The following is a 12,044-nucleotide window of genomic DNA, read 5'->3' on the forward strand; positions in this document are numbered from 1 at the left end:
TCCATATTCGAAAAATAATTTTAACCTAACCGGCCGCGCCCAATTTGGGGGGACTTGGGCTACGTGCACCAATAATTTTCAAAAACAAGAAAAATTCGCCTGATTTAATCATTTCATTGACTAAGAAATTGAAATTGAAAATTTCGGGGGCTCGCATAATGATCACCTGCACCACCTGCCGATCCTCTGGGGCAACTTTTTTCTTAAAGGGAGGAGTCCTAAGGAACATTTCTAGCCCTTGCCCTCAAAAAAAAGTGGCCCTACTTACAAAATGGCAGTCATTTTGATTGACAGGTCAGCCGAAACGCAGATTTCGCGTTCCAACATAGGACTTGCACAAAATTTTTTAAACCGTGCAAGCGTAAATCGAAAGATCAGGCAAAAATTCATCACCTGTCAAAATTTCAAGTGCTGACGTACCTTTTTCGATTTTTGGTGAATTTTTGAAAATCAAATTTAGGCCAAAAATGAGGAGAAAAATTGAAATATTACCAAATTGACCAAGAAAGCCGAAATTTGGAATATACCCTATTTTCGGCATGCCAAATCGATTGGAAACTGTTTCAACCCGCTTTGAGCAGTTCTGGAGCCTCCAGCAGATTTTTGAAACTCGAAATTCCCACAAAATTTCATCGAACGGAGATGGAAAGCCGAAATTTACTCTACAAACTAATTTCAATAAGCTACGAAGTCAACAGCAGGTGGATTTCAAGTCGTTTTAGAGCCTCCAGTGACTTTTTGATAATTACTGGAGCCTCCAGTAGATTTTTGAAACTTGAAATTTCTCCATAATTTCATCAAACGGAGATGGAAAGCCGAAATTTACTCCACAAACTAATTTCAATACGCTACGAAGCCAACTGCAGATGGATTTCAAGTCGTTTTGGAGCCAACCAGCGACTTTCTGAAAAGTACTGGAGCCTCCAGTAGGTTTTTGAAACTTGAAATCTCCCAAAATTTCATCAAATGGAGATGGAGAGACGAAATTCATTCTGCAAACTAACTTCAATACGCTACGAAGTCGACTGCTGGAGGATTTAAAGTCGTTTTGGAGCCTCCAGCGACTTTATGAAAGGTTGTATTGCGTTTTTTTGAAAATTGAAATTTAAAAAGTAGCTCGAAGCTTCAAAACTACATGTTTGAAACCACCATGTAGTCGACTTCATGTCGTATTGAAATCAGTTTGTGAAGTAAAATTCAGCTTTCCATCTCAGTTTAATGAAATTATGGAGAAATTTCAAGTTTCAAAAATCTACTGGAGGCTCCAATAACTTTCAAAAAGTCACTGGAGGCTTCAAAACGACTTGAAATCCACCTGCTGTTGGCTTCGTAGCGTATTGAAATTAGTTTGCAGAGTAAATTTCGGCTTTCCATCTTCGTTTGATGAAATTTGATGGGAATTTCGAGTTTCAAAAATCTGCTGGAGGCTCCGGAACTGCTCAAAACGGTTTTTAAGAATTTCCAATCGATTTGGCATGTCGAAAATATGGTATACTCCAAATTTCAGCTTTCTTGGTCAATTTGGTAAAATTTCGATTTTTTTCTCTCATTTTTTGGCCTAAATTTGATTTACAAAAATTCACCAAAAATCGAAAAAGGTACGTCAGCACTTGAAATTTTGACAGATGATGAATTTTTGCCTGATCTTTCGCTCTGCGTTTGTACGGTTTAAAAAATTTTTGTGCAAGTCCTATGTTGGACGCAAAATCTGCGATTTCGGCTGACCTGTCAATCAAAATGGCCGCCATTTTGTAAGTAGGGCTACTTTTTTTGTGAGGACAAGGGCTAGAAATGTTCCTCAGAACTCCCCCTTTAAGAAAAAAGTTGCCCCAGAGGATCGGCAGGGGGTGCAGGTGATCCTTATGCGGGCCCCTCGACTAATGGAAACTTCGGTGCGTTTGAGGAGGCATGTGAGAAGTTGAATTACCTGAAAATTTGAGAAATTAATAAATCAGATACAGGTACTTGAAATATTAAGAACTGATCAATTTTTCAATCGGTAACTTCAGCACGGTTTTTTCCAAGTTTTCGAAAGTGAGCATCATTAAAAATCAGAGTCTTAAAAATTGTGGACAGACTCCTGGTGCAAAAAACATATCCATCCATGTCAAAATAAAGTATTTCTTTACGATTAAGAAAATTTTTTTAAAAAAAACCATCATCACACATGGCAGGAGGAGGATTATAATCTTGGTTTTTTTTCGCGTATACCTTATGGCAATTTTTGTACAAGAAAAACAGAAGAACTTGTTTAAATTTTCATAGAATCACCAATTACCTACGCATGTATAGTTCATAAAATCCAATCATTCTGAAGTAGAAATCACAAAACTTCCTGAAATATCTCAAGGTTCTCCAGAGGGGTAAAATTTCTTGACCTTTTCTGGTTTTCCAGAGACTGTACATCCTGATTAATTAATAAACTTTTGAGGCTCTGATTAGTAAAAAATTATCAAATTTACATACATATCTTCGATTTAAATGTTTAAGACTCTCTCCATTTTTTTTCTTTTTTTTCATAAAATATTCCAACACAATCCAGTGAATTCTACGAGTAGGTATTCTATATACTCCCGAGATTACTTTAAAAATTACACGTACAGCAAAAGCCAAGTATTTACAACAAAAGTACCAAGTACATCTTACAAAACACTCGCCAAAATAAAAACTGCATAAAAAAGACAGAGAACTACTTCTGGGAAACGAACAAGTAAAATTTCTCAAATCATATATCTTACTCACATCTCCGTATATCTTCAATCAGGGGCGTAGTTGTTCCCTTTTCGAATGAGAAAATCGTATTTGGGGATTAAGGAAAATGAATGAGTTGGCAAATCTTTAAACCCTGCGACCTTGTTTCATTCCTTTCTTTCTTTTTTTTTTCAGTTCTCCTCGAAGTTGACATTTTTTGGGTACGAGTAAGACATCTTTTATTCCTTTTTGCGAAATTATCTGAATGTGTTATTGTCTTCATAATTGGACTAGGTACTTAAAAACTATTTTTCAACGCGTTTCATTTTTCACAAAAAATATGTGCGATTAAATTTCCTCCCCTCTCTATATTAAATGGTATTTACCTATGGGCACCTATTCAGAAATTTATTTCAACTTTCGATAGTAAAAAATTTCACAATTAACCGAAGATAAGTTGCATAATAGGTACGTTATAATAAGACAAATTCAACTTACGTGGGCTAACTTCGTTTTCAACTTCATCCACGATTACTTGAACGAAAATTAATGTTATCATAACCTGCAACAAAAAGAAATTGACACATTAATTAATTCCGCTGTATAAATACCAACAAAAGTCTAGATAAAACAAATACAAAACCGAAATTCATATGTGTACCTTTTCGCTTAATATTCAAGATTATAAAATCTGATACTGTACGAATATTCCACGTGTAATCCTATTAAAATGTTAGGGTGTATTTTCATCTCTACAATTGAATTCGCGGAAGTAATAACTAATGTGCGTTTATTTACTGCTTCCACGCGGCAGATTTGAATACTAATGCTTAAACGTAGAAATTACTCGCACACAATTTGGTCAATTAAAAAATTATGCACGTGTAACCGGCGAATATTATACACCGAAATTTATTTGCATCGTTGCGACGATTTTCACGCCGATAATTTGTATTCGATGACCGTACACTGAGCTATATACATAGCAGATTCACAATAAAAAATTACTTACTCTCTATCATCGAATTAAAAAGCTTTCCACAAATTATCACCGCTGCAAGAGCTTTTATACGCGTGTAATTTGCGTAGAATTTCTCAGCTATTCCAAGTTTCGCATTTTGTTTTGTTTATTCGTTAAATAAATGAGTTAAGTTTTTAAAGGAATGTTTTAGTTGAGATATTACCCCAAGTTTGCACGACGACAGTTAGATACAACTTTGTAATAAAACATTTATTTTTTCATGCAACAATAGGAAAGTAGGTAACCATCCTCTAAACTTTATTTTCCGGTCACAATTACCAGAATGCAATAAAATTTTGTTTTTGAGGCAGTTTTTTTCTCAATACGCTTCAGAAATATCTTACAAGACGGTTACATTTTCCGTATCGTTTCCAAACTGTTTTTGATAGGAACAGAGAAAAGCATAAGTCATTATAGCAACCTATAAAAATAATACACCCGACTGGTAATTAAGAATCAACGTAATACTCCCCTCGTGAAAAAACACCCCATCAAAAAAATTCTTTTTTTTAAACACGTCGAGAAAATTTCCTCCTCCGACGTGGTTTCAAGAATGATAAATGATGAATCTGAAGGAGACAAGACCGCTGGGAAAAAAAGAGCTGATTTTTTTCTGTCCTCGGTTGCGCTATATACAGAATTCATATAAACAAGCAACTTTTTTATTTCATTGTTTCTTCACGAGTATCGCGAAGAAAAAAGAGGGAAAACGCGTGAAAATATATAAGATCAGTAGAATACTACTTTTCGAGCCTTTTGAATACATTTTTGCAGAATAGCTGGTTCTAATCTCAACTTGGCAACTTGTTTCTAGGCTATTTTTCGCAGCGTAGATTTATTTTTCAATTATCCATCGCTGCGCCGCCGAAAAGAAAAGATGAAAAATATGTGCGACGTTTTTCGAGAGAGAGAAAAAGGAAAAAAAGCTCCACTATCGCAGATAATTCGATACGAATCGGCTATTTACTGAAGCTTCGCTTCGAGAGTTTAAATTTCTTAAATTTAATTGAAAATTCAACTCGATCCTAAATCGGTAATTGCGTTACAGGATCAAGCAGGCGTGAAAAAGCTCACAATGAAAAATTCAAACACAAAGCGATTCACTCGACGATGCGATGTGACAAACTGTGAACGTGAAAAACAATTGAAATTTGTTTGAAAAAGCCGTAGAAATGTGCCGGCACCTTTTCCCTCTCTATTTTTACCTTCGAATACAAGTCCGCTTTTCTTTGAACTCACTCCATCGATAGTTAATCGTCGAATCTAAAGGTGTAAGATAAAGACCCAAATCAAATCAAACAACTGTTCGCGTTCTTTCAAACGAATACCAGTAATTATTGCGGATATACAAAGGGTATTAACATGCCAGTGGAATTTTTCCACTCGGATTTCTCTTGGGGTTTTTAATCTCGGATGACTTTACTTCTTGGTTGGAGAATTTTTCCACAACACTAGGTGGATTACCTGGACAAGATAGGGTACAGGAAGATTGATACAAAGACTACGTAGAACCACAAGTATGTACCAAGATAGGGGGACCCACGTTGAAAAAAAAATATCTATCTACTTGAAATGTTTTATACCTTATTTATGAACTTACTTCAAAAGTGGAAACAATTTATCCGGGAGGATGTCTTGAAATCAATTTCAATCCAATTGGAGGGAGAGATGGCGAAAAAGTGTAGGTCACAAACCCAATTCCAGCATTTGAGCTTAAATACGAGTAGGAATGTAAAATTTCGACTTTTTTTTCACCATTGGCCCAAGTTTGATATTTTTTGAAAATTCACCAGAATTGAAAAATACAAAGGCACCTAAGTTTGCTTGGACCTAAAATTATACTATGGGTTCTAATATTGCATTTCTTGAGCTAATTGAGTAGAAATAACAATTTTTAGGATGAATTTTCGATTTTATTTTGATGAACCAATTCCTCTTCCACTTTTGAGGAGATCTTTAAAAGGCTCAGTGAGGAAAGAAAAATAAATTCTACAAAAGTTACGATACGTCAGTTGAGATTTTCCCAAAACTTATTCCTACTTATTAGGGTGGACTAGCCTATGGTGTTGACTGGCGATCGTCAGGGGCACCAAGACACCAAAGCCCCCGGGGCCCCATGTTTAAACCATAAGTATGACAAAAATACCTATTGGTTTTTTGAAACTATTGGTATGTGTGTCTTTCCGTCTTTCCACCTTTTCGTCTTTTTGTCTTTTCATCTTTTCGTCTTTTCGTCTGTTTGTCTTTTCGTCTTTTCATCTTTTTGTCTTTTTGTCTTTTCGTTTTTTTTCTTTTCATTTTTTCGTCTTTTCGTCTTTTAGTCTCCTAGTCTTTTTGTCTTTTTGATGTTAAATGGCCCAAGCGAAGCGAGGGCAAAAGCTGTGGAAAATTTACAATTCCCAAAAAAGGACGACTTCATGAAGAAATGTATTTCTTTAATGTCAACATTACTCAAATTTAATCAATAGTTTTTTGAAATTCCAGGGCTCGTACATTTTTTTCCCCGAAAAAAGCGACTACAATAACCTAAAACACTCAAAAAAGTAACCAAAAACTAGCCAAAAAAAGTGACAAAACATAGGCAATACATTTTTAATGCAAAACAAAAATTATCAAAAAAAAAAACAGAATTTTTCGTTTTTAATTAAAATTTAAAAATGAAATTCGATAGAAACTTGTTTTTCAGCAAAAAGCAGGACATTTTAGCAATTCCTTTTTCCAATTTTTGCCGAAAAAGTTGAACTACAAAACATTTGGCAACTTTTTGATTGAAAAAAAGTGATTTTATTTTTGTAATTTTACATCAAAAATTGAGAATTTTTGCGATTTCTGGCAATGAATACGAGACTTTTGACAATTTCAGCAAAAGAAACGGTTTTTTTAGCAATTTCTGGCGAAAAAACGACACATTAGAACTATTATTGGAAAAGAGTGGGAGTTTTCGGGTGCAAAAAACAACACAATTCTTAGCATCTTTTTTACAAAAAAAAGAAGTGAAGAAAATTCTCCACAATTCAGGCTAAAAGCGAGACTTTTTGCTATTTTTGACAGAAAACGAGACTTCCACAACAATTTTAGTAAAAGGCAGGACTTCTTGATCATTTTTATCAAAAAAAAGCGAAACGTTTTAGCGTTAAAGAGCGAGATTTATTAATGATACTCATAAATCATAAGTTGATAAAATGCAATAATTCAACAATTTTTGCAAAAAACAAGACTCTGGGAATTTGGCAATTTATGACAAAACCAACCAGCGAAAAAATTGCCTGAGCAAAGCGAAGGTGAATTTTTTCATTATGAGAAATGGAAAAATCTGTTTAAAGTAACCTTTCACAAAATTCCCTGACTTTTGAGTAAAAAATGCTGTAAACCAAAATTCCCTGACTTTCCTCTGACTTTTCCAGACTGACCATTACTCCCTGCCTTTTACAGGTTTTCCAGGCTTGTGGACACCCTGTATATCAAATGGCAAATTTTCATTTCATCTTAAAAACTCGCTCATTTTATTCTGCAAAATAGATATATTTTCTCACCACAGTCTATAAATTTTCAGTCACCAACACCTCCCTCCGAATAAAACCTTCAGCTACTTCATTTATCAGGTTGACTTATTTTCGTGAAATTGAACGAAAAATCAATTGTACAATTCGCATTCAAGTATCCGAACCTGTGAAAAAATAATAGAAGAAGAAATATACCAGGGAGGGGGGTAAAATTTTAAGGAACCCATTCGGTGCATCCGTCAGGAGCTGCCAACCAACCCGTCCACGCCTGATTTTACATTTTTGAAAATTCAAAATTGACCCATTTCGGAATTTTATGCTTTTTAAAAACATGTACTTACATATATTTATTGATTCAGTAAAAATGATGGAAATCAGTCCCAAAACTGACTCAACAAACCAAATTTTGCTATTTCCGGTCATTGTAGAGTTCCCAGGACATTTTTTAATTTCTCCAGAAGACGTGGAAATTACTTTAGGAAAATAAAAATCGAGTTGTGGATTATTCTCAACCTATCTTAACGAATTTATACACATTTGGTTCGATTTTTTGGATTGAGAAATTGAAAAAAGTGCGGGAACTCTAGAATGACCAGAAACCGTGAAATTTGGCTGTGAGAGTTGGTGTTTGTTTCAGGACTAATTTTCATAATTTTTACCGCATAAAAAAATATGCCTACAAATTTTTTAAAAAGCCTAAATCATCAAAAATGGTCAATTTCGAATGTTTAAAAATTTGCGAAAAACCAATTTGGGTAGCTGAGATTTTGGTGATGGTGGTTTTTAACAGTTCCCTTTCCAAAAATGGCGGCTCGAGCGGTTCCATCCTTGGAAAAAAAAACCTACTGATACAAAATATCATCACACACAACCTCGAATAATTTTTTAAAACCAGTTGAACGGTTACAAATTGATCTCAAAATAATTTCTGCAAAAAATACCAATCAAAAAAAAAACTATCAACAAAACCAGCAAGGTTTCAAAAATATATACATCGACAAGTTTCCTCGCAATTTTGGGAGAAACTGAATAAGCGGTTCCATTATAATGGAAATTGAGTGTAGACAATTTCCTCACTCTCATACTATACTTTTTTTAAACCCTTCAGTTCAAAAATACAGGTGAAAGAGAAAACCTCTTTCCAGGTGTTATTTCCTTCTGCCATAGTCAATTGTCGATTCTACGTTTAAGGGGCGGAAACTTTTTGGTATGGCATTTAGTAGGGCAGCTTTACAGTCAGCTCTTCATACGATGTGAAAGTAAGCTTTCCGCGTGAGTATTTTTTATTTGAAGGTTTGAACAAAATTTCATCTAAAATCACTGAAATATCTAATAAATACCTACATATTACCTACTCGAAAATAACTTTTCGATAAAGTCGAAGTATGAATCATCCATTCAAAATCACCCTCACTTATACGAAACAACGTGTATTCATCGTAATGGTTTTCATTATAATAAACTTTCATTACGGATTAAAAACCACACAATATGGTCGACCAGACGATACTCGTACATACAATGTTTCGCAACAGAAAATATTTACTACAAAATAACACTTTATTCGCCGAACGTTTTGAAACATTGGGTGAAAAATGGAACAAACTTTGACCCAAAGCTATGACGATATTTTCAAAAATGGCATTAATAAAATTAACCTTTTTTCCGAGTAATATTTGTTCTTCCGCTTGAGCAAATTTTATACGCGAAGTTTAACGAATTACCTGGCATTACTACAAAATTTCAGCCACAATAAATATTTACACGAAAGCTGACATAGACTAAGCAGTTTATTTTTCTCGGTATCATGTTTTAATATGGTTTTACGATTAAACATTTTTCGCAATTCTTGCGCCGCAAAGCGTGTTTCGAAAGCTCTCTGTTGATTTTCAATATTATATATTTTTTTACCAGCTGTGAAGAGAAAAAGAAGGGAAAAAATGCGCGTAATCTGTACGGGGTAAAGAAAGAAACCATAAACAAACTCGAACACATTTTTTTTCTTCTTTCTTCGATGTCGGTGTGAGATTTAAGACGTTGGATGGTGATACTATCCTAGAAAAATTGTTCCTACGGGTACTACACTTTCGTAAAACTTTCCTGTTTTCAACGTGAATGGGGTTCTAATGTTCTTTTTCTTTAAAAATATAAGGTTTCCGCATGAGTCGTCTTTAAAAGCGATTTCGGCTATGTCAAATAGAGGAGACTTCGTGAAACCACCAATACGTGTAATCTCCCCTCCATGAGCCGCCCATTAACAAGCCGGTTAATGTCCCTCCATAAAAATTCGTCTTGGAAAATTGTAAAAAGCTTTACGTTCCAGTAAGCTGAACTCGTCAAAAGAAGTATTCCACGCGAAAAAAAAAGAGAGAAAAATACTAAAAAGTAACTTTTAACAATTATAACATAAATCCTAATGACATCCAATTAGAGTCAAAATCATTCCTCGGTTAATTTTAGTTAACGAGGATAAACGTTTGTAATATTATTTCATAATACTAGATACTCGCAGAGAAAATGACAAATCTACATCAGTAGGTACTAGGTACCTACTTTTTATCATACTATAGTGTATAAATGATAGATATACGTGTACATGACGTAAATGAATACATTACTTAGAACGGTTATACGTAGGTAGGTATATAAACTTATTAGGTATCTTAGGGAATACACACGAGAGGAAATATCCTCGTCTTTTGTGCATCATAAAAGCGGAAACGCATTATTCAGCAACGGCTTTTCTAAAAACCACTTACACAATTTACACTCCTCAAGGTTTAATCATCGAAGTTGTTACCTTAGCTTGAATTTTCATGTCTTGTGTAAATAACAACGTGTACCTCTACCTATCCAGAAGATATCCCAAGTGCGACGAAGAGGTCATCGTTAGAATTGTACGAAAACGTACCAAGTGAGAATCTCGCACGTTCTATAATCTTATTAAGAATTTTCCACTCGGGATACAACCTTATATATACAGATACACCTTACCCACCACCAGTAGGTACCCAAGGAGAGAGAAAAAAACCATACCTCATGCTATCGGAAACACTGCGTACTAAGTTGATCACAGAGCGCCACTGTTTCCTTTCTACGGAAATTAAAGAGACGCTGCAGCCCCCATTCAACTATAGGTAGGTCGACTAGGTACTGCTTTTCGCGATAATTAAAATAGTTATCGTAAATTGTGGTTAAATGGCGAGGTGAACGAAAATGTTACTCAATAAACACTAACGCCACAATTATACGCTTCAATAAAGACAATGTTCTACATGTAGGTATACTAGGTACACATATACACTCACACTGTATGATATGGCGAATTGTATACGGAGATTATTGCCTAACAATACAATACAACTAAAACAACATCGAGAATATAATGTAAGTACCCGCTTTGTTATTTCAATTGGAAGCAAAAATTAACAACGATTGCTCTAACTCCCATTCATATATTGCCACAATTGAGCTTATTGCTGCTTCAAGAACACATAATTATGAGTGGAAAATTGTACAGAAAGCTGATCGTATGACGATAGGTACGTAGGACTAGGAGTTTGTTTCGGAAAAACAAATTTAATAAAATGAATTACATAGTTTGGACATAATTTAGAGAAATAAGGAGAAAATTGTTATTATCACAGATTTTCAAACTTTTTTTTTCAAAATTGGTCGGCTGAAAGGACAAAAAAGGGTGTATTCAAAAAATGAACCAATACGTATACGAGAATTTATAAACAAATCAAAATCATTAAGTACCTCCCAATCAATCTGCCACTTTAAATTTGAGTTTTGTTTTTTCAGTTACACAAGACACAAGATACAAAAATAATATATATTTTTGTGAGAAAGTACAAATCTATCATACAAAGTACACTACCCCTCTACATCCAAAGGTTCGTGCTGCTAAAAAGTTGAAGATCCCATTTTGAAAATTCAATTCGATAAAAAGGGTAACAAAGAGACTTGAATGTGATTTTTTCATTTTGTATTTTTCAACCTGTGCTGATTATGAAAAGTTGAATTTTCACCTTGAAAATTCGATTAAAGGTTCTTTAAAAATTCTCGAGTTTAAATCCCTCATTACATCTTAGTAGGGTTCCACGAGCAGATTTGCTAAAATAACTGGTTCAAAAATATAAACCTTCCAAGATTGTCTGCTTCGCAAATAAAGGAAATCACAAATCCAGCAAAATTACGAGCCCCTCTGGGAGTCAACAGAGCCATTGAAATAAACTTGAATAAGAAGGAAGACAAGATGAATGGAAGAACTACATTCAATTTTTGTTTCGTTCATGCGGAAAGGGGGTTGTAGATTTCGTCCTTAATCACACTGTATTCACGGCAAACTGGTTAGGCAAATTTATTAACATGTTTTTAATGCGGTTTGCGTAAAACTTGAACGTGTCATTTGAACAACGACGGTGTTCTGTAAAAAGGGCCAATCTGCATTTTTCAAGGTGTTTTTCACTCAGGGCAAAACATGCTTTTATTTACTCGTAACAGCCAGAATTGAAAAGGTAAAAAGGGGCAAACTGTCTTAGGGCCAAACTGCATCATTCAGTTTGGGCCCTTTTTACTTTTTGAATTCTGACTGTTACGAGTGAATAAAACAGTTTTGCCCTGAATGAAAAAAATCTTGAAAAATGCAGATTGACCCTTTTCACGAAACACCGTAGCTGATATGCTTGGATTTTTAAAAAGTTGATTCGTGTTAGTTTCACAAATGAAATTGGAGTAGAAATTCCCCTCCACAGAATTTCTTACAAATTCACTCCCTCTCTATTCGAAAAAATAAATTTCTGACGAGTTGATCGCACAGTTGA

The 12,044-nt window shown here is 34.6% G+C and overlaps 1 protein-coding gene across 3 annotated transcripts in view; it reads right to left on the reverse strand.

Moving 5' to 3' along the window:
* LOC135840474 (suppressor of lurcher protein 1-like) overlaps positions 1-12,044 on the reverse strand; it is a 275,632-nt gene that overhangs the window by 104,745 nt on the left and 158,843 nt on the right. For all 3 annotated transcript variants that reach the window (XM_065357040.1, XM_065357041.1, XM_065357039.1), the window contains one exon: positions 3,190-3,253. In XM_065357040.1, the coding sequence (XP_065213112.1) occupies positions 3,190-3,253 (64 nt within the window). The remainder of the gene's footprint in view (positions 1-3,189; positions 3,254-12,044) is intronic.

The sequence above is a fragment of the Planococcus citri genome, chromosome 3 (assembly GCF_950023065.1).
Source record: "Planococcus citri chromosome 3, ihPlaCitr1.1, whole genome shotgun sequence".
Taxonomy (NCBI): Eukaryota; Metazoa; Arthropoda; class Insecta; order Hemiptera; family Pseudococcidae; genus Planococcus; species Planococcus citri.